Genomic DNA, 25,149 nt, shown 5'->3' with positions numbered 1-25,149 from the left:
GTGGAAGAGATAAAAAACTAGAGGGACCACATATCAACAAGAATATTCAATTATTTAAAAAACATTCAAAAATATAATTATGGGTATAATCCCAAGCATATAAGAGTATTTATTGTAGACTATAGAAGATAGGTTCAATGTTAACAGTAGAGCTTGGATTATACTTTGATTCTTAACATACATATTAAGTGTTACTTGTTGTTATTGCTATTAAAGGTGGAAATAAACTGAAATACATCTCTCTTGGTGCTTGAAGTCATTGGATTGTTTATATTAGTATGAATTTTTAAATAACTTAAAAAGCCTGTGTGGTGACGACGTTATTAACCAATATTCGTTCTTATATTTTGATTGATTTAGGATCCTACTATTTCAAGATACTAATGTGGCGAATTTGTTATAATTCTGGGTCTACTTTAACAGTGCTTGCATACACATTTTATTGGCAACTCCCATAATAAATAACTCCCAAGTAGAGCGCGAGTCGACTAAGATGTTGTTCATATCTCGAGACATATAACAAGTTGTACTGTGCTGACCTGCATCATCGGCATCTTGCATGACACCATCTCAAATGGCCTTGACCATGTACCATATTGATTATGATTCAGAGAAGTAACATTTATTAATAAGCGAAAATTCTATGCATAAACAATATGTGCACTCATATATAAAGGAAGTTCATTTAAGTAAGATTTTAATATTGATCCTACCCTTGAGATGCATTTACGATACTGGTCAAGTTGCTGTAAATAAACTTATTCAATAAATCTAGTTTCAAGTATTTATAAAACAATTAATTAGAAAGACATAGGTACATACTCTTTGAATTGACTTACCATAATTAATTATCATTAACTACAGTGATATTATAATGATGCTGAGCTGATTGCAAAACATAAATTTAAAAAGCATGTTCCAGAGCTATCAACTTATCTGCAATAAAATGAATGCACTGTTGTTGAGTGCCCCTATTAAATACAATAAGTAATAACTGATTGTTCATTAAATATTTTTCTTAATTATTTCCTTGTTCGACATATCACAGATAAGTTGTTGGCATGCTTTCTTGCAAACAAATCGACCTGAGCAATTAACACTAACTTAAAAATTGCAATTTTTTACTTGCAATAACTTAATTTTCAAACAATTGTGTTTGAAGTTAATGACTTTTCACTACAAGTTATTCATCATAAATATAAAATATATGATTAAGTATTACTTTTGTATTAATTTCTTAATTTTCAAATTCATTTAAATCAGGTGAATAATTTGGCATTGAAAATGCAAAATTGATAAACTGAGTTAGCATAGTGTTAACTCCTGGTGTCGAAATTATCCTTCACTTTCTATATTTCTTTCATTATATATGGCAACAAAACAAAGGGCGTCAACTTCAATATGTATAGGTACAAATGCTATATGTATATAAAATGCCACATCTTGACCTTGATGCTTTGTGCTTAAACTACCAAGGTTACCAATGTTATAGAAATTCGTACATTTTTATATTCTAACATTTCTACAATCTGTATTGATCTCATAAATCTTAGCATAGATAATCTCACTGGAATGTGATGACAGAAGATATTTGATACAATGGAAAATGAATGTCACACACAAATTCACAATAGAGGCACCACAATGAAAATATATTGAACCTATTTACAAACTTTTATGGATGTGTTCTTAATCACCCAAAATCCAATTGAGTATGGTGGCATTGAAATATGGTTACCATACTTTATTTGATGTGGTTGGAGATCAAGTTTGGGCGATTCATAATACAATGGCCAGCCATTCAACAATATTGTCTTACTCTTTCTATTGTTTGAAGGAGCACTGATAATATATTCATCAATAGACAGATTATCTCCATGTAAAGCACTACCATTTAATAGGAATCTTGCTTTAGCCATTTCTAAATTGATGGCGTACACAGTTACAGCAGTGGTATCATTTGTATATTTTCTATTGGCACAATGTGCATACATTCTCTGGAAGCGTGAACATTTGCAATCTATATGCAAAACCTTATTTCCTACTACTCTCTTGTAGAGCACACTCACCCACCAGTCTGGTAAAGGTTCAAGATCCTTATCAATAAGACTGTAATTTCCACCATAGAAACTCTGTCTAATTACTGTAGTGATGTTATTTTTAGCAGACAAACCAAGTTTATCCAGCCACAGGGGACTCCCACCATATGAGTTTGATAGCCCTGGTGCTCCTCCACCATATGAACTACTTGTTTCACTCAACCACATGGGAATATGGGTATAACTTTTTGTGTGTCTGTTCATAGTTTCTATTTGTTCTTTTAGTAAATCGAATGTATCTGGATTCCAAAAGTCTTCTAGTTTGGCAGTTCTGCTATTAAGGTAATATTGATGCCAAGCCCTTACATCAATATGATGAGACACATTTCCTAAAAATTGAACCATGTACTCTAGGCATTCTGGACGGTGTGCTTGGGGTCTTGTGGTATCAGGACCTACCAGCAATGAATTTCTGTATCCATTTTCATTCAAAATATGCCGTAGCTTGACAAAATCTTTAGCAAGCCTATGAGGGCTGATGGTAATATTGAATACATGTTGGAAAGAGTTTGGTTCATTGCCCAGCTGCCAGTCAACAAGATACCCTTTCTGTTTAGAGTAATTGATGATATCTATGGCATTCTGGTCACTCCACTCATTGCGATGTTCTCGGAGGAGAACATTAAAACTAAACAACAGTTTAAGGTGTGCAGCTTTACAAAATTCATTGATCTCGTTCCACTTACTTCCACTCATAAGAAAGAAGGGTAAAAACTTATGCCTGCACAGCTTCTTGACAGCATGACAGGTAGATTTGGATGTTAGGTTAGAAGGACAATGATCGCATGATACCTGCGGGATGTCCTCTCGGCTGAAAATGAGGCGCTCAGACATGGTACCGCCGAGCCGCAAACGTGCAGGTGCAAGCGCCATTGCCAATTCTCGAAGTCGAGTCTGACGAAAATCTATTCTGTTATCCTCCTGAATTTCTGAAGTATCTATCCCGAAACTAAGGAAATCATCCGGTAGGATAACAGTTACCTTTTGCTGTTCGTCGATCGTAGCATAGCATTTCTCCCCAGAGTTGTATTTCATGAAGAGGACCAAACCAGCTATGTTGCAGCAGAAGGCAATGGCACAAACGGCCACGAGGCGTTTATTAGATAACATTTTTTTTTATTTAATGTTTTTTGCCAATTGAATTTCACATTAAGAATATTCATGCCACCCCAACCCAAAACAGAAACCTACAATTCAAAACAATTTTTTTTTATTATCCATCGTTCCGCATGACACAGGCGAACTTCAGAGACCATACTGCCTAGTCATTAGTTTCTCGTTTTCTTCAGTGCAAATTGTTCCGAGTTCCGAAGTCTTGAAGGATTTTACACCGAAGACAAAATTTTGTCTAGTCTTTTATTTATAAAAGTTATAATATATTTCCTTTTTCCATCCATGTAATTTTCAAAGAATTTGTTTTTACTGCACTAACCTCCGTGTTTTACTGCAAATAGTTTTTATGGCTTTGCATACTTCACGATGACTTTTAAGTCAACTTTTGTTTTGTTTTTTTTAATGATTTTTGATACAAAAGATACAAACGGCGATTGCGTCGCTTTTACATTGCTGCAATCAGTGCAATCGCGCGCTGCGCGTTGTGCTAATACTGCTAATGCATCGCGTTTGCATCTCTGCGAACAGTCGGCGTATGTAACTGCTTTTTTTTTTATGTGGCTTTAGGATATATACAAGTTTATTTTATAATTCTCTCTAAATAAAACTTCAAAACGTAAATAATATGAGCCTTCAAAATTATATTTTGTAGAAAAACACGATTCGCGAGAACCACCCTTAATTTTGATCGAAGACGAAGAATGTATTTATGTTTTAGATTAATTGAAAAAGTGATTTTATTGCATCTATTTTCGTGATTTCCTGGCTGTGTACTAATTTAATTAAAGTATATTAAATACAAAAATGGTTTTTTTTATCACTTTTTACGTTTCTGTAATTAACTGATAAAATAAAAAGTTTTCGTATGTATTTGAATGTAAGAGGTAAAAACAAAAAACTTATAGCGTTACATAATTGTCCTTTCAGATTTAAAAAATGTGCTATTAATAAGTGTAAACAGTGTAAATGTTCAAAAATTTTGTGCATAATTTAGTTAGCCACTTGCAGTTGAGTTTAAATCATCTCCTGCTGACGTGAAATTCCTCAATTATGCCCTCATCCCTTTTGGATTAAGTTAAGTATTTGTTGGACCAGTTTATTATTCTTTTTACAGGCTACTCCCAAATTTTATTCCTAACTTCGTTGATTGCCTCCCAGGGTAGCTGATTGACAAGATAAATAATGTATATCAAGGTTGACCCAACTCCAAATGCTCTTCAAAACGTCTTGGAGATAAACTACTTCATGTTTTTCATACCGTTTCTGAGATGGACTTGTTATCAACCTAGATAGAAGTAAAGAGCTCATTGAAAACATTAATTTACAGTGTATTTGATTTCGATTTTTTGTGTTCACTCCTGAGCTTAACCACGCGGCTCCAGTATATTCTAAAAACATTTTGTATTTTATTGTATACTTTTCTAAGAAGGTTATCAACTCAAATGTTCGTCTAACTTACCTGATGCCAATTCGTATGACGATTATTAGAAACCATTTAGAAACACACTTATCTGGGGTTGTGACTATGATACATTAACAATTTTAATACTATTTATCTGCTCGATAAAATGTACGAAATTAGATCCTTTTTTCTTAGAGGATGGAAAAAAATGCCGGGTGCCCAATATGCTGACAATGCTAGGTATCAAACGTTGAGCAGTGTACACGATATCTATGTAATATGTTTATTATTGAGTATGGTTAGCTGTCATTCTCGTTCGGTACTTAAACATAGATATCGCTGTCGGTACTTTAATTTGTTAAAATTGATTTTGTAGAAAAATGTAACCGGTGTTGGCAAGGGGCCATGCTAATTTTCTCTGTGTAGCTTCAATTTTAGTATTATTTTGCGTGTAGTACTAATATGCTCTAAGATCTAAAACGCTTATTACACTGCCCGATTTTAAAAGCCCTAAGTCAAGGGTGGGCGTGGACCGCTCTTATTCACTTATATGGCGTGGCGCTATTTTGGGTCCTAACTTCCTAATTCTTATTACACCTACCTATGTTAGTCGCTTGAAATCGGATAGTGTAATAAACGTTCTTTTAGGCAGTGATACTCCAGATACCTAAACTGCCTTATCTGATAGATAGAGTTGCGGTCAGGCGTGGTCGTACTTATGGTAGAAATTGAATTTTTTTTTAAGAGAGCTTGTTAAAACTTCTTTGCATGACGACATGGCGAGTAGTTGTAAGTAAATTTGGGGATGATTCAGGCCAACAGCTGTTTGTGTCGTGGTATTTGCAACTAATTTGATATGAATTTCACGCCCTGAATTGAATTCAAATATGGCATTGTTTCTAGCCCAAAAGCTCAAACTTTCAAGATATAACGTATTTATGAACGTTATTCTTACTATACTATTTTATGAAAAATCATGGATAAGAGAAAACTACTAAACATGGATGTTTTTTCGTTATAATTATGAAAGTATTATATTTATAGGCAATAGGTATACAAAGATAAAGAGAGGGTCATCAATGAAACTAAATCACTATAGTATACACTGCTGAAGCTTCTTTTCCGTGACATCCTTAAATTATTTTTTGTACAGTTCCTTTTTAAACTCCAACAGTAATTTGCCATCATGTGCGCATGCACACGTTACTGGCTTTTATTAGTTGCCGATATTACCCAAATTAGTATGGCTGAAGGCACAGCACAGAGTGAACATCTAGGTACTGATATAAAATTAAACTAAACAGGTCATAACTTCATTATATAAAACTCATAAAATGTAACTTATTGTTTTTATTTTATTTCAACATAGAGCACGGATCTCGAAAAGCATTTTCAGGTAATGTTACTACAGATTGAAACACAATTTTAGGTGTAAATATGTTTTATTGGAATCGCAGCGGAATGAAAATTAAACGGAAACCGTAAGTACTTACCTACTTATGTATGACGTGTACATCTATGTACTTGGCATTAACATGATGGCTATGATAAACTAACCGGTGACGTTTACAGTACATTACTATTACAATTTTGCTTATTAAATATCTACTGATCATGTCAGGCAAGGAGTAAATCATTAAAAAGTACACATAAAGTGAGAAAAAGTAAATTTCACTTAAGTACCTAATTATACTTAAGTTTACCATTTTAACATCGATTTGACACTGACTTGGAAAAGTTGAGAATAATAAATAAGTTTATTATGCCAAAGTTTGCCTTATTACCCTAATATTATAAATTAGGTACTAAACATTTTCATAGATACACCAACAACATAAGTCAACTATATAAGTACAAAAGATTTAACAAAACAAGTTAGAAATGACTCTTATACACTTTATGTTAGATCGCTTACAATCTTGCTATTTGAGAATTACGACTAATCACTTGGTCATGCTAAAGTGAGCATACAACAGAATTTTGAACATTACATTAGAGGTACAAACATCAATAACACTCGTCACTCTCGTCTTTTACTCCCAATTATAACTTGGCCTAAAAGAAGATAATATATGTAATTGATTTAGAGCTCATCGTGTTTTGGTCCTGAGAACTCCTCGTGGCTTATGAAACCATTTTTGTCTTTATCCTCGTGCTGGAAGATTTCTTCGACAAGTTTGTCGTGGCCTTCGAGCATTTGCTTAATGTCGTCGCTCATCTCGCCACCCTCAGGAGGTACGATTTGCTTCTTCAGGTACTCGCTTACCTACACAAAAAAACGGTTTATAATTATACCATTTATTTACACCTAAACACACTTACTTAAAGTATTTCACATAACAAACGTTGAAGTATGTTAGGTTATTAGAAAAGCTTTAGCTGATTCATTATAGGAGAAAAACAATGCTACCGGAAAATTACGGACTGTTAGGTTAGTTCAGGAGTTACGTTCTTTAAGGATAGACTGAACATGCAACGGCATCCGTTAATTAGATCTTTTTACAATAGTTGCTTTACTTTAGCTTTGATCAGAAAATAACAATTATGTACATATAAGGACCGGAAATCGTAAAACGTTTCAAAATTTATCAACATTACAGCGCATGCTAAATCGGAAACACGTTATCATTACGTAACATGATAAATACGTATACGTATTTAGAAATCGGAATCGGCATGTGATTTACTAGCTACGACAGCGATAACTGCCCTAGTAGGTAAGGTAACCTACTTCATAAGGAGGACTCACTCCCCACGAAAGTCAGAAGTACCTAAGCCTAGATTTGTATTTATTTTTTGTAAAAGAACTTATGATTTAACAATTTTTGATGATACGTGTGACGCACTATAAGTTTCCGGAATGAATAAGAAAAAAATACTATAATTGGTCAGAAATGAATTTATTGTTTCACAAAATATTCCCCGTTAGCGTTAATGCACTTTTTCATACGAATGAACCAATTTTGAAAACATTTATGCCATTCCTCCGTGAGAATCTCTGAAATATATTTTTCATACTCTTCTACAGCCTCTTCAGGTGATGAAAATCGTTGACCGCGTAACTGGTTCCTAATTTTTGGAAATAAATAAAAGTTACAAGATTCCAGGTCGGGACTGAACGCGGGATGGCTCATAAGGTCAACGTTGTTCACCTTCAAAAATCCATTTGTCTGTCTGGCCGTGTGAGAACTGACATTATCGTGGTGCAAGATGATACGGTGTTTACGGTTATTTTTACGGTGTTTGTCAATAACTTCCGGCAAACAAATGGTCGTGTACCAATCACTATTCACGGTACAACGATTCTCCAAAGCAACAGTAGCCACGTGCCGAGTTTTATTAAAAAAAGGAGCAATCATCCGTTAAGAGGCACTTTCCAAGCGCGCCACTTTGGTTGGTTTCAGCTCATACTCTCGATTGCTGCTTTGTTTTGGGATTGTAACTATAAATCCATGTTTCGTCACCTGTTACTATATCCCACACCAAATTTGACGCCCCTTCGTTGAATCTGGTAAGCATGGCATTTGCATTGCACCCCAAATGACGCTATCCGTTTTTTGAGCCTCAGTCAAATTGTGTGGGATCCACCGAGAGCACAGCTTTTTCACACCCAAACGTTTGTGTAGTATTGATTGTATTTGGCTCATGCCTCTGTCTAAAGATGCCCGAATCTCATGGTATGTCACATGCCATTTTTTTGTTCATATGGCGCATAGCATCGATGTTTTTTGTGTTCGTTCAAAGCAGAGGACGGGCGACCATCACGAAATTCGTCATCACTGAGATTCACACAACCGCGTTTGAATTCTGCATACCAGCTATAAATAATCGTCTTGCATGGTGCTTCATCGCCAAAAGCAGTTTGAAGCCGAGCGAAGCTCCGCTGAGCTGTTAAATTACACTTAAAATCGTAGAAAATCATACTACGAAAATTTTCACGAGTGAATTTACATGGTGATGTAGACAACCAATTTCTAAAATGACGCACAATCTAAAAACCAGTGACAGTCAGATGAAACAAACTGTATTCTTCAGCCTTTTGGCTAAAATGACGCCACACAGTAAAAACAAGTGACAGTCAGATGGAACAAACTGTATTCTACAGCCAAAGAGTTCCATTTTAAAATGTTGTAATTACTTTTTAAATATTGTTTATGTAAGTGGCCAGTTCCGGAAAGTTATAGTGCGCCCTATGTAACTATACATAGGGCTAGGGGACTACTAAGTCCCCATAACAAGTGACTTTTGAGATACAATGAATGAATGATAATTTATTACTCTCATAAGGGTTACTTAAGACTAAAATACAGAGTTTCGTACTGTTATGTACATTGTGAGAGTCTAAGTAGGTAAGATAATTCTAAAGACAGACTAAATTGTGTGTGTGTGTGTGTGTGTGCGCGCGCGCGCGCGTGCGTGCGTGCCCGTGCGTGTGTGTGTGTGTTCGTACATGTGTGCGTGCGTGCTTTAGTGCGAGCGTACTTGTGTGCGTGCCTTCGCGAGTATGTGTCTTGTCAGTACTAAAATACGTATCGGTATCATTTCAAATTGATGTCCTAACATTAGATTTTGATGTTGAAACATCTACACATATCATAGCCCTACGAGTAGTTAGAGACCTGCTCTTGGAATCGCATGCCAACTGGCGTGACTGGCTACAATGATACCTAGTAAGATAGTAAATTGACAGATACAATGTTCTGACTGTTCTATACGTTTGTCTATAACAGTGAGAACATTTGAGGGTGAGGGAATGACGAAATTAAAATAAACCAATTAAAATAGACCAGTCGTACCAAAGTCGTAATAGACCAGAAGTAAAAATAGCGATATAAACTTACTTTTAGACTTAATATTTTGTGCAAGTTCACTGCTATCAATAACTCATTTAAGCATTGACCTACTTTAAATGTAAAATTAATAAATAAAATCAAATGCTTAACTTCTTTTTATATGATGTGAGGAAATCACTGTTAAAAATGCGACTTTTAGAATTTTAAATGAAATCTTTTTGTTGTAGAAACTATTTACACGCACAAATTGAATTTCATCATTTCGAAACGTTAACAGTGCTGCTAAGTTTCAAATTCGCATTGCATTTGCATTTATCAAAGCTTAAAAATGCGTTCACAAATGGAATGAAGGTAAAAGTGTGAGGGAATGATTTGTTTTGGTTGGGGCACAAATAATATTGTGTTTGGTTATGGAACTTGGAACATAATGAGGGAATGATTTTAGGGACATTTTTATATTATTATTATTTTTATTTAAATAGAATAATCAATTATGTTATGTAGGCATTAGTAGCAATTGAAGTACAATCAAATACTTTTTATAAACCTAAAGAAACAAGAATTTCGAGATTTTGTACGAATTGCCCATTTATGTAAGTAAGAAAGTCGACAATTGTTGATTTTTTTCAAAACAAAATTTGATGCTCATCCCCTCCTATATCAACAATTTCAATTTGTGTACTTTGTAGTGGTCACCAGTCACTTTTTTTTGACCGTATCTAACCCAACATCATTACTGCATAATGTTATGTACTTAATATTAAGTAGGACCTTGTAAAGGTTAAATTTAGGGGAATTTCGACTGTTTGTACATTCGCGTATGGCTCTGCGTGCAAGTTAGTTTCATGCAGTTATTTAGGTTAACACAAAAACTAATTTGGAAGGCATTAAAGGGTAGGTGTACTTGTCAATATCACAGCAAAAAGATAACAGCACTTTTTTGTAATGGAAAGTTAGACGCTTGTACAGGGGTGTGCCTTAAAAGTCGAGTTAGGTACACATTTTCGAATGTCTGGAAATTTTATATCTACGGTCCAATGTAGTGCGCAATTTATTTATATGTGTGTTAAAAATTTGTGGAGAAGCTAAATTATTATTATTATTACTTGTGAACATTGGGATTCACCAAAAATCTTTGACGTATAAAGTAAGAAATTATAAAATCTGCCTTTCACTTCCATCGGGTATTCTTTTAAGTAATTAAAAGTAAATACGTAGATACTTAAATACATAATAGGTAAAGAAAATAAGAAGAAAACCGTAACCCGTTGATCCATGCCTGCACCAAGTTTAGGAACTGACCTCCTCTCGGGACAACTCTTTGTCGCCGTCTGTATCCATCCTTCTGAAGGCTAACTCTATACTCACTTCTTCCCGAGACAGCATGTTGTCTTTGTCGGCATCAATCTCCTTAAACACGTTGGTGGTTGGAGGAGAGTCACCGATGTTGATGAGTTCGACGTCGAAGTGTAGGGTGGCGAATGGGGGAATCACGTTGCCAGCCCCACGCTCACCGTAAGCGAGAGACGATGGGATAGTCAGTTTACGCTTTTCACCTGAAAAAATGATTAAAATCTCAGTGAGCTTCATTGCGCCTTAGTGGCGTACCTTCTTGCAAAAGTAGGTTCGCCCTGAGGGCTTTTTCTTGTATATAATTTCAGTTTCTTTAAGGTATAACATTTCTAAAACGATGAAAAATAAGCAAAATAAAAGTTTATGAACTTTGGAAATTCCTAGCTTGTAGTATAGTAGGTATATTTTTTGTCATATAGAAAAAAGCGAGAAGTTACCTTAAGGAAGGCGAGTAAAATGCGACTCATAAAGAAACGCGGCTATTACATGCGGGGGTGCAAAGTTTCCCTAGATTGGCATTACAGATACAAGATCGAGTCCTGACAGGTCGAAGGAATTTTTCTAGTGTTCGATCTTTGTATTGATAATTATAACGACGACAAAGATTAAGTCGCTGGTAAAGTTAAGACTCTTTGTTTGAAAAATCGCACCGAGTATTATATTGTAGTGATAAGACTGTCGAACACTGTTATGACTGCTCTCCACGCAGGTCGATGCCATATATATAAATTGATACAATTTAAAGTTTGGATAAATATACAACATATAAAAATAACATACAAAGAAAAAAAATATATTTGTTAATTTTAATTTTCAATTTGTATATTTCTGACGTCCACTGTGTTCCGTGCCGCACGAATCATCGCCGAATCCACTGAAAATCAGCGTCGTACCACACTTTCAGTGAGACGCCAATAGCTGAGTGGATGACGGATTCAGTGACTGCACAGCACACATCCTGTCTCCCTTATCTTTCTTTCTTCTATTTTTTGTTTTTGTTTTGTTTGTAAATTGTATGTGTGCTGTGCTTTACATTGAATAAATAATTTCTATTTCTATTCTATTTCTATATTAGAGGGTTGGTATCAGAAAAGCGCCCATATGGCGTTCACTGAAGAAACGGGTGCTTAATACAAAGTAATTTTAAAACAACTTCAGCCTAATTGTAAATACGACTTGGCGCAGTTGTTTTGAATGAAATTTAGTTAATACGAGCCCTATGCCCCACCTACGGTGGGGTCGGGCTCGGCCTGCGGCGCGTGATCGCTGTCAGATTACAGGGTGTGCTTATGCTCTTCGGTAGCACAGTGATTAGTAATATGGGCGCTTGATGAAGAGGTTCCATATTCTTATTTGAGCCAATTTATGAAAAAAAAAATTTTTTTAATTTGGTCCTGGTCAGGGTATTCTGGGTATTGCCTTCAGAATTATCGTTATTCTGGTACTCATAGTACAGGAAATTCCCTAGTTTGGGATCAGAAATTTGAAGTGATTATCTGACATTTTTTCCCTAAATACTTCTCTTTTGGCATAGCTTCCAATAAAAAAGAATCTAACAGAGAGACGGTCAAGATACAACAACGCTATATAAAGACATTAGTTGTATAAAGATATTATTTGGACTACATCGGGAAGTATGCCTTACATTTTGAACAATTGTGAAATCTAGTCCCCGTATACTACCTACGTAAGGTGGCGTGCGGACGCTTCGAGCTGCGGCCTCGGAACTTACGACTTTAAAAAAAAAAACATAGGTCTTTAATGGCGGCCATATCGATAAATGGCAAAAAGTAAATTTTGACTGCTAATTATTATTAAACACCCTTAGAGGTCCCCACATGCCGATTTTCAATCGAATTAGAGCAAATTTTCATCTGCCGCCAAAAAACACTTCTATGGCAGCCATATTGAAAAATAGCGAAAAACCAATTTTGATCACAAATTATTATCAAGCACTCCTAGAAACCCCCATATGCCAATTTTCAAAGGGTTCAGCAATTTTTTTCTGCCGCCAACGAACGCTTCTATGACGGCCATATTTGAAAATGGCGAAAAACAAATTTTGAGCACAAATTATTATCCGGCTTCTAGTGGTCTTCACATACCAATTTTCAGTCGAAGAAGAGCAAATCTCTTTCGGTAGCTATTTTTAACGAAAAAACACTGATATGGCAGCCATATAAAAAAATTGTGAAATGAAATTTTTGACCCCAAATTATGATTAAGGACTCCTAAAGACCCTCGCATGCCAATTTTCAGCCGGATCGAAGCAAGTTTTCTTCGGCCGCCATTTTGAAATAGCCATCTTGAATTTTTTTAGCCCAGGCAGTTGACTAGTGTTACCCTCTATGACATTCCTTCAAGCACCTTCTACCTATATCTAATAGTTTCCGTGATAGGAGGCTTTGAAATTTGTATGGCGGCCATCTTGTTTATTTGAATTTCGAACATTTTTTAGTTCCCGCGGAATTTAACCAGGGTGTATCTCAAAAAAACGCACAAAAATCCCGCCCCACGTAATATAGTTTTTGCAGGCCGTTGATCACTCGTTTACATTTTCCACACTCAGGTCTTTTCATATTTGATTTTTTGCCTTGGAGCCTATCCGCGTACAATGGTATAAATATCTTTTTTCTACCATATGGAAGTATGCGTTCTATTTTTCTAAGTGAGTCTAAACTTGTAGCTTTATATATATAATAGAGCGAAAATCTATGCTAGTTTCGGTTGCGGCTCGAGAAAATGGGTTAATTAGACGTTCGCATATTGGGAAAAAACTCAAGTTCGGAGCAAAGGATAGTTACAGCGGTCAAAATTATGCATGAGAAGTACTTAAGCGACACCTATGTGCACATACTGAACTTATTAAGCTTGCCTATTTAGTTTTGGTCAACGCAAACTTTAGCAATGACTGCTTATATCGTTGAATAAGTGAACTAATCAAATGAGCAATAACGGTATTTGTAATAAAAAAACATATTAAAGGCATGTGTATAATGCAGGCGCTGTGGCGTGGCGATCAGTTAATAAACATAATGTGGCTTCATTAGCCTTTGTATCGACGTTCCGGTTAGAGACTGCCATCCACATGAGTTGAAAATTGACCGCAAGCCGTTATTCACGCCATTGATTACTTGATAAGCTGCAAAAATTTTGCGATTGTTATTATCTCGTCAGGTGTTATCAAGTTTTCATTTCAGTTTTTATTTAATTATCTTCCATTTCCCAAATTAAATTGTATTTTGTAATATAATATTATACATATAAGTAGATAAATCTGTGATCGCGTGATTTACAGTTATGAATTTGATGTAAACCTGTGTCATAGCATCTTTGATTATTTTAGATAGAAGATTGAATAAAACGTCGAGACATCTCTTAGACTATATGTAGGTCAGACTAAAGACCGAATCATTGTTAGTCCACTCAAGCTTTATTATTTTTAAATAGAACGTTAAAGCTTTTTCTACAGTCATTGCAGTGTGTCACATAGATAGTAGATCAAAGAGATAATGGCAACTCAGTTGAGTCCAGACGAGTGCAGGGCGAATTACTAGTTTGTGTTATACAGGGTGCGCTTTCAGGACTGCTTGGTTTAGGACTGATGAAAAAAAAAAAAAAAAAAGGCCTGTTGACACCTCTGCTTAGTTTCACTGGTTGGTTCAGGAGGATTTTCAAACATACATCCACACGATAGCTTAACATGAGCGAACCTGTTAGGATTTGCAATTACTTTTGTCCCTACTTCTATTGTAAGATACGGTACTCTCTTCTGGGAATTCATCCATAAAGAAATTGGTAATTGTTTAGAACAACTTCGACAAGCATACCTACACAATTTCATTTATATACATTAAAGATTTGTACATACAAAATAAAATTACAACTGACACAAGGAAATTTACTCGTTAAAACTAAAATCGTTGGCACCACCATAAATGGAACATTAATTTATTTCTCAATTTGATTCTACATAAGTATTTCAAATTCCTGCTGAACCCACTAGTGAAACCAGGCAGTGGAACCAACAGTCCGAAATAAAATAGTTGGAGCATGTTATACTTATAAATATCCTATTCTATCGCACTTTTACAATGAAAGTTAAACGATTAAAAGAATGCATAAAATGATTTTATACCATAGATATAGAAAAAAAGGGTTTATACCTACCGTAACACGACTTTAAAAATCATTGTGGACAAGGTTTTTAATCTGAAACTGACCTATTAAAGCTCGAATAGCACTGATTCACTATATTGGTCTCTTTCATTTTGTTCTTTCAGTTTGAAAATGCCACTTCCGCGTCGGAATATCAACGCCGCATTTAGTGTTGAATCCGCACTTACAAAGACAACACGCCGCCACTGTTGGCGAAAAAGTTACGGATTAGCAATTGAGCCATTTTCGTTCCGTAAATCGCCATTAAAAATTATTAAATTTTCACAAACGCTTTCTTCATCACTTTGAGGACTTTCCTTCACAATTAAAACGACTTAATCTTCATAAGGTCATAACACGTTGCTTAGGTACTTAATGATAATAAAAAGTTACCTTATGGCGACTAGTTCTTGTAAATAATGTTTTTAAATTGTTAAATATTAAAAAAATATATATTTTTGCAGTTGTAAAGCTGAATGTTTCATCAATAATATCCAAGACTAACAAGGCACAAACTTTAAGTACTTCAAGATATACTATTTAATTTTATTGGTACTTCAAGATATGGTACTTTAAGTTCTTAATAAATGAAATATTATGAAAATGTCACGACTTCAAATATAATTTTGCGTATTCCCAAAAAGTTGAAATTTTGTAAAATCACATTCATTGTAAAGGTCGATATCTACTCGTTGCTTAACATTTGAGATAGATATTTTACTAAAAGATTGATCATGATACCTACACCGTAATACCAATATGGTCCTTACATGTAGTTCTATTTGCTACACCTAACTGGTTAGAAGTGAAAACAAGCTTTGTTGACGCTTTATTAAAATGAAACCGTTACTTACCAACGCACATATCAAGCAATCCTTGATCCCATCCCTTAATTACCTGACCAACGCCGATTTGGAACGAGAAGGGTTGGTCTCGGTCCAAGCTGGAACAAAACAAACACCAGTTAACAAAGGAAGAAATGTAATAGTCTAATTTTCGTTCTTTACCTTCTGAGCTGTCTTAAACGAAACATACGTTGTACACGGGTATCTGAGAAATCGAAGGATTTTAGATTATAACAATACGAGCCGAAGACCTCATTCGTTTCTTAAAGAGTTTTTATAAATCTTTGTAGTGTAAGTGCGTACTTCGATTTTTATGACTTGTCTTTGTTGTGCCTACAACCATCAAGGATAGGTAAGTAAAGCAGTAAAATCAAATGTTTTACTAGGTGGTAATCCAAGAGGTCGAATAGTTAAGTATTAACATCAGTGACAGTCACTAGACCCACGCGCCGCCCTAAAACCCGGCTACTTCTGTTCAATGTAGAATACAGAAGTAGGTTATACTGCGTGCGTGTGGCGTGCAAATAGTCGTTTGTCAACTTAGCCTTTTTTGGTAATAAATTGTAAATTTATTAAGGCATTTGTCCACACCACGCGTCGTTATTACCTATTTCTGCCGCCAAGCAGTAATGTGAGTATTCCTGCGTTCCGGTTTGGAAGAGTCAGGGTGCTGGCGAAAGTACAGGCACATGGGACTTGTCATTTTATGTCTCAGAGTGACGGGCGCAGTGGCAGTACCCTTAAGATCTTTGCGATTTAAAGCTCTGAGTGGCACTGCAACTGTTGTGGATAGGCGTGTCGCTTGCCACCAGATGTGTGACTTGTTCGTCCCGTCACTTAGGATTTAAAAAAATCTTAGGGTCATATTCTAGAACTCTACTCAATGCTCAAGTCAGGATTGCACTGGAAACACAAGCTCTGGAAATACGACCCTAACAGCAGGGACTTGAGGATTGCACTGGAAACACAAGCACTGGAAATACGACCCTAACAGCAGGGACTTGAGTATGATTTCCAGTGCTCACTGCAATACTCAAGTCCTGACTTGAGCATTGAGTAGAGTTCTAGAATACGACACTTAGAATGCTAAGCGTATAAATTCTAATATATACATCCTAATTATTAACACTTATATAAACACCGGACAAATAAGGGTCATACTGGCAAGTTCAAATATGATTAATTAATTCATTTATAGATACCCCATACGAGTCACCTACATTAATTAGGAAGTAGACTAACATCAGATATTCATTTCATATTTTATAAAAACAAAATTCAAAATTTAAGATCTCTTCATTTCACAAGAAAGCAAATTGCGCTTGAAAACATTAAAATTATTAAATATATTTTCGTAAAGCACATCAGATTCCCCTGAGAAGGAGTACGAAACTCTCTTTGAAAATAAATATTTGATCACATTTGTCAATTCTACATTTCAAAATGTTTAGCTAAAAACCACTTGAAATGGCTAAAGGCATTTTTGTCAACGATGTGAGCAGATATTTCGTAATTACTTATAGTTTTTGATATAAAGTCCATGTTAAAAACTAAAAGCTTAAACTACACATTGCATCTTTAAATAATTTAAAATTTTATTGCTTGTAAAATTAGTAGCTACTATGTGCGTACATACTACAAGTATGTACTTAGTTTTTATACACATTTTGCACATGGACGCTTATTTATTTTTATGAGAATGTGTGACCCACCCTTAGTAACTTTGCGGCAAGACAATATGTGTATAACAGCGTTCGCTTAACGATTGCGCCGACAGCACCGTCCAATATATTCGGGCAATGTGACCGCTCATCAGATAAATCGAGCAGCAGAATAACACTATTACATAGGCCTTTGTTCCGAAGTACAGTTTGCTGGCCCATTAAGGTTTATCACGCTCTCTTAGCTATAGCTTGTAGCAATATCTTTGGGATTTTGCATTACGTATGTGCTTATTTATGAAATAAATATAACTGTACGACGTTTCTCAAAGAGCATAGGAGAGCATGACATTTAATATAGAGGAATTAGTAAATTATTTCTTTGTTCTTTTTGGACATATATTTTATTTAAATTTCAAGGGAGTTTGCATATGTCTCTTGGAAATGTGGCAATTATTGTTTTTTATGTGTAAATAGTAAATAGCAAGTACTTTACTTGAACAGTGTACTTAGGAGAAAAAATTTGTAACTGTTATAATTTAAACAGTCAACCGTGACCATGGGACCTGTAAAGGGCCCGAAACGTCGGTTTGTTTGAAAAAACAAATATACGCGATTTAAATCCGGAAAAATAGTTTCATTTCCTATGTTATAACTTTCTTAATAAAAAAAAAATCTTCAAAAGTTTGTTTATCCGCTTTCGCTGTGTTCGTTACGATTGGTAGGTAATGCTCTGGCCACCCGCGAGTGCGTTCCGGGCGCGGGAATTTTTGTACTGTATGAGTTCATTATGAATCCTGACACACTGAAACGAGCGGTGGCCGCGCGGCGGTGCTATGACATATGTCTGTGGCTATGACAAAAGGGCGGACTGGGTGCGGGCGTGCGAGTTGTATATCATTGATTTCTATGCAACCGTCCACGCGGTCCGGGAGCAGGGCTATAGCGGGCTTTGACGTTATATTTTTTTACATCTCTTGAGTGTGTTTTTATTAAGTTCCAGTATGACTCCGAATTTTTTTGTGTTGCTTCCGTAACGCTAATAGAAGCAGAAAATTTTCTCTCATTAATCGAAAAAAATCATTATCCGATAGCGATGTGGTTTATTCTTTTAAAATCTGTGTTGACAATGAGACGTGGACGCTCTTGGAGTCACACTGGCCGCTATATACGCTTTCGCCGCGAACTACGCTTGGGACCGCTGTGTGGCACGCCCCGGTACGCATTCGCTTCCCGCAGGTTCACCCACGGACCGCTTATCTCGCTGTACCGCTGTGTGCCCTGAGCTTAACAGAAACGCGCGGAAGTCGTAGTCAAAACGAATGATATGTAACAAAAATTGTAACAAAAAAGTTTAATCGAAATCGGTTCACAAATGTCAGAGTAATTGCGTAACATCACACAAAAAATGCAGACCAATTGACACACACCGCAACACACAAAATACAGACAAATACCGACCTATTTTCAAGTCGGTTAAAGATACAAATACTTTTGTCTATTTTTAATTATTCCGGGATTTTAATATTAAGTTTAGGCATATACTCTGCCGATTCCGTGCTCTGATGATTAATAAAAATATTTTATAAATTGTGGAAATAGATGGTAAATGATGATACCAATTAGCCGCCGCCTTTCAACATGCAGGTGGCATGTCAAAAATTCGTGAGAAACAATAATAGGTTCATATTTTTAGAACCGTTATAATACTCGACATTACTGAATGAAAATAGACCATTTAGGATATGAAACGACGGCTGCACTGAAACTGATAATGAGTTTCGACACGCCAAATCACTCAATAAAAGATTTATAATAGTTTAAATGAGATACTTTTTATGCAATGATAGGGTGAAAACGTTTGTAAGAAAACACATGTATTATGTGTAGGGTTTTTGATTGTCAACAACAAATAAGCTCACGAATTTAATTTTTGCTAATGTTTATTGTCATATTGATATGATCACCAGTTGAAATTATTAGACCCGCTTTTGTTAAATGAGTATAACAGTTTATTGCAAAACAACAACTAAATAGGTAAGTACAATGTCAGCTCACCTATTTTCACCAATATAGCTAAGTTCGAACAATTCCGCCTCAAGAACAGGTCGAGTATTGTGAAGAAATTTTAAACAAGACAAGTATTGTGCCAACTCGATTACGCTCGGACTAAGAACAATTCTGTTATTAAGCGAACCAGTGTAATGGCAATTAGCAATGAGACAAAGGCATTCATTTGCACCACATGGTAAATTGTGTTGTTTTACAAAGTTATACAAACTGTCTATATATGTTTATATAATGACAGTTTGTCATATTGTATGTTTATATTTACTCTTCGGTTATATCTGTATTGGGCACACAAACAAAAATATCATCGTTTTAAGAACACATTCAATATAGCCGAGGGATAAGGGCTATAATATACATATAATATATATGTAGATGCTATATATATATAATATATGTATATATTATATATATGCTATATATTATACAATACTTATGGATTATCCACGTTACGTATACATAAAAAACACCGTAAGTACGTAAGAGTTTTTTAATATAGTATAGTATAATTTAAGTACGTATGCAGGCGGCAGAATATTGTAACAAGGTGTATGTTTTACTAACAAAATTATATAACTAAGCAGATATACCTATGCATAGCATGTATTAACACCTATCTACTGACACGAGAGATAGGGCGTTTCAGGGAGACTACGGGTCTCTGATGGACCCGGACTTGGGTGTGGACTCGCCGGGATTTGTGTTAACGGTACGGATGAACATGTTCGTCTGCCATTGTAGCACGTGGCCGGGGCGTTCATCTCGCGCGCAGCTTAGCGCGTCTTAAATACGTCGACTTTTAGCAGCGATGCAGACGCGCGATTGCATCGCTACACTTGGGATTTCAATCGCAGTCACACAACCGCACAATCGCGCGTTTGTATCCATGTCGCGTGCGTGCATCGCGTTTGCATCGCTGCTTAAAATCGCCGCTCGTAGTAGCGGTCTAGATGAGGGCCTTAGGCGAGATGTCCGGACATTGTCGTAGGACGTTGCGACCGGCATCTGCGGCACTAGCCCCGCGAAGTCGGTAGGGACAGTAACTATAATGGAAACTTGTGTAGAAAGGAACGAGGCTGAACGTAGTCGAATAATATGGAATAAATTCCTAATTACCTTTCTCATCATAGTAATTTTAAACATTGTAGTAGATTTCTTACATCGTTAGGAGATCTTTACATTATACAACAAACATGTGTTATTATTACATTACAAACAACATATTTACGTAATAGTTTAAACAGGAATACCTTCCGTGAACACTCAACTTTCACTCTTAAAGTTCAGACGAACAAATCCAATGGAATTACGTCATACGGTGCTATACTCCGACAAAGTTTTCAAGTTATTACGTAAGATCTAAAAAAAAATAACTTTCCTTTATACACTGACATCAGTTATATATATTTTATTTACATAAGATGGTCTTCAGCTTGGTAAAAAAATTGCAGCTGCCGATAAAGAATGGCGGATAGGTTTCTGTTCCCAAATAATAAAGATATTCTTGCCTGTGCTTGTTTGATACTTTAGACCGTTCTTATCGCAATAAGCATAGAGTTGAAGTTAAATCTTAAGTATCTATCTTGACGTGGTCTTGACCCGGTAGATTATACTTGGAGCGTTAATAGCACAGAAAGTAATTCGTAGCTTTACTATTTACCTACTTTTAAACTTAATTTAATTGTTATAACAAGGATTGTAGTCATTAAAAAAGCACTAACAAGAATTTTAATAACTGCATGTTACCTAAAAGATCAACTTGGGAACGACCGTCTTATACTTTAATACACATTTGATTTAAAGCTAATTATGATTTCTATTTCAATTCTTAACGTTTTAGAAAAATGGGGTTATGAGCTAATAACAATATATACTCTTTGATGAACTAAATTGATAAATTAAATGTCCTAGCTTATTACTTGTTTGGTAAATGGGTGGAATTTTAAAAAAATGTTCTTTCTTAGCAAATCCCTTACCTGAGGCAAGTCCGCCCGGAGGCAATATTCAACAAAGTAGGTAAGACGGCATATTACAAACCAATTTATAATATGTACGCATTGGTAGTAATGAAAAACAAACTAAGCCACTGTCAATTTAAAGTCATAATTCGTATGTACATCAAAAAACATTATTTCGAGGCTAGTCATTGGGTTCAGGGGTATCGCACATTTTTTATATGGATCATATTTTTTATATAGATAAAGGTACATGTAAATTAAAATCCACCAAATAAAATACTGAATATGGCAGAGAACAAGTCACGACTGAAACTAGTTATTTATGAAAAAACTTGTTTCTTAAACATTTTTCTTATGAGCTATTTAGTCTTTAGTCATTTGAGATCAAAGTAAAGTAAATCACGCTTTTTAGTGAACTGCAAGTTTTTTCCAGATAGCGTTTACAGTATTGAATGAGTGGCGAGCTCTATTTTAAACAAAGACTAGAATAGAATAAGATAGTAGACCTAGTAGTAATAATAATTAATAATATGCAGAATAATAAAATAACTATATAACTTACCCAAATACCTATGACTATATTATTATGATGATACACATATTTAATTATAATAATATGACAACATTTATTTATTTTCGTGCATACGATTTTACAGACCGATATATTAATAAACAAAATGTTTCTAACATCTGCTTTGGGGCAAGTTCGGCTATATGATGGCGTTCCGTCGTGAAAGTTATATATATGACGACATTCCCTCATGAAGAATAGACGAACTTCGTCAGAAACGCTTTTTTTTGGTTAGAAAAACTAAAAAGGTAATAATTTAATAACTAGAACAGTTTTCTGAGATTCAATGTAAAACATGGGTGAAGTAATAACGTAGTGGAAGTACAAATTCCAGTAAAAGTGGATCATTTTGTGGACAATTTACAACTAGTTTCTATCATGGCTCACGCATATTAAAAGTGGTTTACGGTTTTACGGACTGAACAATAACTCGACGAGTCACCGTTTTAGCTGTAAAAATGTATTTGGACTTGTCCCCTAGACGGAGTTACCCACGTTGACCGCATGTAATGTGTTATTGACCGCATGTTATGTATATTTTAAGAGAAAAATTTAAAAACGATATTACACTATAGTTAGCATTTTATATTTTAGGTTAAAATATTCAACTAGTTATCTGAAAATATATGCTAGTTTTAGTAGTAGGTTAATTTTCGGTTTTAGTGAATATTTGTATAAAAATACAAGTTAAAACGCGTTACTTCCTTGTGGAATGTGATGTTAGTATCTATTTTATGTTTGTCTGACGTATTTTTACACTCATTTACCGCACATTTCGTCATTTTTAGCTAAAATTCTTGATCTGTTCGCGGTGCAAGTTGACCTTTAGCACTGACGGCCCGCCCGCTCGTGTAGGCCCTTTGGGAGCGCTTAAAATTTGCCTCACTTAGCGTGTGCGGACTAAGTTTCTATGCGTTATTATTCTAAGGACCAATCTCGATAGATTCACGTACTTTCCGCGAAATGAAATGCTTTTCTCTCGCCAGTTCGTACACTTTATCAAAACGAATATAGTGCGTCGAATCAGAATCCAATGAGTGTTTTGTCACTGCAGAGCCCCGATTGTCCCGGTTGTTAATGTTACGTATGTGTTCCGTTAGTCGTGTGGATATGTTACGGCCGGCCTCTCCCCTTGCTACAGGAGCAGGGAATCTTATATACACCGAGAACATTCAATGGCTCCTTATCCTTCGCTGAACGTTTAAGTTGCATGTGAGGGCGGAAAACCGTCTTGATGCTATATCTTCGGCGTAACACGTGTCCGATTTTATCTGTTCCTCCCTTAAAGTAGTATATCGGCAGCCTCTCCACTACCGCCCGACGAGGACGAGTAGATGCATTCACGACACGATTACAATGCCTCCAGTTAAAGCCGTTGCTTTCCAGTACACATTTAACATAATCTAGATCCTACGGTAAACTGTAGTAAACAAACGACCACAAGGTTGGCGCATAACCAAAACATCCGAAAATGGCAGTGCTCCTTCACTTTCTCTCGTCACTGTGAATTTAACTTTATCGTGCACAGAATTGAGGTAGTCGAAGAATTCGAGGAAAAATTCGACTTAGATACGTGAGTTATCCGTTATTTTTAGTTAATACTGTATCCAATTCTTTTGATTTTGATTTTATAATATCATAAATGGTTTATTACGAGAAATTAGTGTAAATAAGTATGTTCACCGATAAAACCACTACATAAAAAAAAAATACCAAGAAACCAAGGATTTCACAAATTTTCAATTATTCGGCTGGCAATAAGTTAGAAGTTGTGAATGTTCATAATTTGAAGTGGTATTTATCCTCTTTCATACTTACAATAATGTTTTAAATATGTGTTTTTGAGATGTAATTTTTCAAAACACACCTATTTTTATGCATTTTTGTTTTAATACTTAACAAGTCAATCTCGATAGTGACGGAGTGAAGATATTTGTGTTTTCCATCCGTTACTCTCATCTCTGGACTGTATTCGCACTTTCCATCAGGCGCGGTGCAGTCAGTTTGCCGAGTCACAATAAAAAAAAAATTTTAAAAAAAAATCTTTTTTCCGAGAAATCAAAGTGACTCTGTGAAATTCGGCGATTAATTGCTTACAACACTGATATTAAAAAAAAATAGCTTGAGGACATAACTGTTTTCAGTAGACCTGGGCCTGATCGGTCCTTAGCGGGAGCGGTCCTAGTTAGTTCAATCGGTCAACTGAACTAGGTCGGTCTTCCAGTTCATTTAGTTCATCTAGTTCCTTAGTTACTTCGTCTTATCCTCTTACTCGGACATTGAACGAATCCAAACTAGTAATTTTATTCACATGAACTACTACGGAGTTCTAGTATTATGAGGTCAATATTACAAGGTACTAAATATTTAAAAATACAATTTGTATGGAAACGGTTGTCATGATTCCCTTAATTTTAAAGAATATATTCTAGTTGCATATTATTTTTGGCGCCATAAGTATTATTTTTATGTACTTGTGGCGCCGCTGATGCTCGAATTTGATTGTTTGTTATACTGACCAATCAAAAGCGAGTATCCATTGGAGGGAAAAGAAGTAGGGGTAGAAGGGAGGAAAAAAGAAAAATGCGGTGGCGGACAGTCTTGTGGGCTGCTCGTTCGAAAGAAGTCGAATATAAAAGTAGATTATTAAATTAAGTAATTAGGAAAAATAATTAGTGAACAGAAATTGTAAATTTGAAATTGTAGATGTTTCTACGAAGTGATAACGAATAAATAAGTTTAAATTACTACATTGGAGTTTTTATTCTTAAAACGGTACTATTTGATTTTCCTTCATATTTTACAGGTTTAAAGACTATCATTCTAACTAAATAGCCTTTTTTTACAAAATAAGAATTTTAGTTAAAATGGTGTGTTTAAAAATCAATATTTAGGTACAACTATTTCATATACTCGTACACGTAGGTTGATATTATACATACAGATACCTACCAAAAAATATTACTTTTTTGCAAGCTTGTATACATATATAATGTAGATACGTATTAGAGACTTAGAACGGGTTCAATCGTGCATCCCACTCGAACTTGTACTAAAAGTAGTGAAAGATCGCTATTTGTCCCGCTCGCACCGTCACTACTGCATAAAAGAAGACAGGTGAACTAT

The 25,149-nt window shown here is 35.4% G+C and overlaps 2 protein-coding genes across 3 annotated transcripts in view; both read right to left on the bottom strand.

The window, feature by feature from the left end:
- Positions 1-1,202: 1,202 nt before the first annotated feature.
- On the bottom strand, positions 1,203-3,209 carry LOC113240583 (heparanase-like). The gene is made up of 2 exons (XM_026477921.1): positions 3,081-3,209; positions 1,203-2,993 (listed from the first exon to the last, which is right to left on the bottom strand). Exons 1-2 carry the CDS (start codon positions 3,207-3,209, stop codon positions 1,662-1,664), a joined length of 1,461 nt encoding a protein of 486 aa, XP_026333706.1. The 3' UTR covers positions 1,203-1,661.
- Positions 3,210-6,029: 2,820 nt separating this feature from the next.
- LOC113226176 (FK506-binding protein 2) overlaps positions 6,030-25,149 on the bottom strand; it is a 53,357-nt gene continuing 34,237 nt past the window's right edge. Inside the window, exons 2-4 of one of the 2 annotated variants that reach the window (XM_026458714.1) lie at positions 15,773-15,861; positions 10,710-10,963; positions 6,030-6,880 (exon numbers count right to left, since the gene is read on the bottom strand). In XM_026458714.1, coding sequence (XP_026314499.1) covers positions 6,698-6,880; positions 10,710-10,963; positions 15,773-15,861 — 526 coding nt within the window. In that variant the 3' untranslated portion in view covers positions 6,030-6,697. The remainder of the gene's footprint in view (positions 6,881-10,709; positions 10,964-15,772; positions 15,862-25,149) is intronic. The other variant, XM_026458721.1, reaches the window with a different exon arrangement.

The sequence above is a fragment of the Hyposmocoma kahamanoa genome, unplaced genomic scaffold (genome assembly GCF_003589595.1).
Source record: "Hyposmocoma kahamanoa isolate Upper Pololo Valley unplaced genomic scaffold, ASM358959v1 100021, whole genome shotgun sequence".
In the NCBI taxonomy this organism is placed as follows: Eukaryota; Metazoa; Arthropoda; class Insecta; order Lepidoptera; family Cosmopterigidae; genus Hyposmocoma; species Hyposmocoma kahamanoa.
Note: the sequence above shows the minus strand (reverse complement) of the source record. Positions and strands in the feature narration are given on the sequence as shown.

Excerpts from the sequence above, each read along its gene's own strand:
- LOC113240583 (XM_026477921.1), bottom strand. The coding sequence starts at position 3,209 with ATGTTATCTAATAAACGCCTCGTGGCCGTTTGTGCCATTGCCTTCTGC. Across the intron at positions 2,994-3,080 it reads CGATCGACGAACAGCAAAAG|ACTCGACTTCGAGAATTGGC; the intron begins GTAACTGTTATC and ends GATTTTCGTCAG.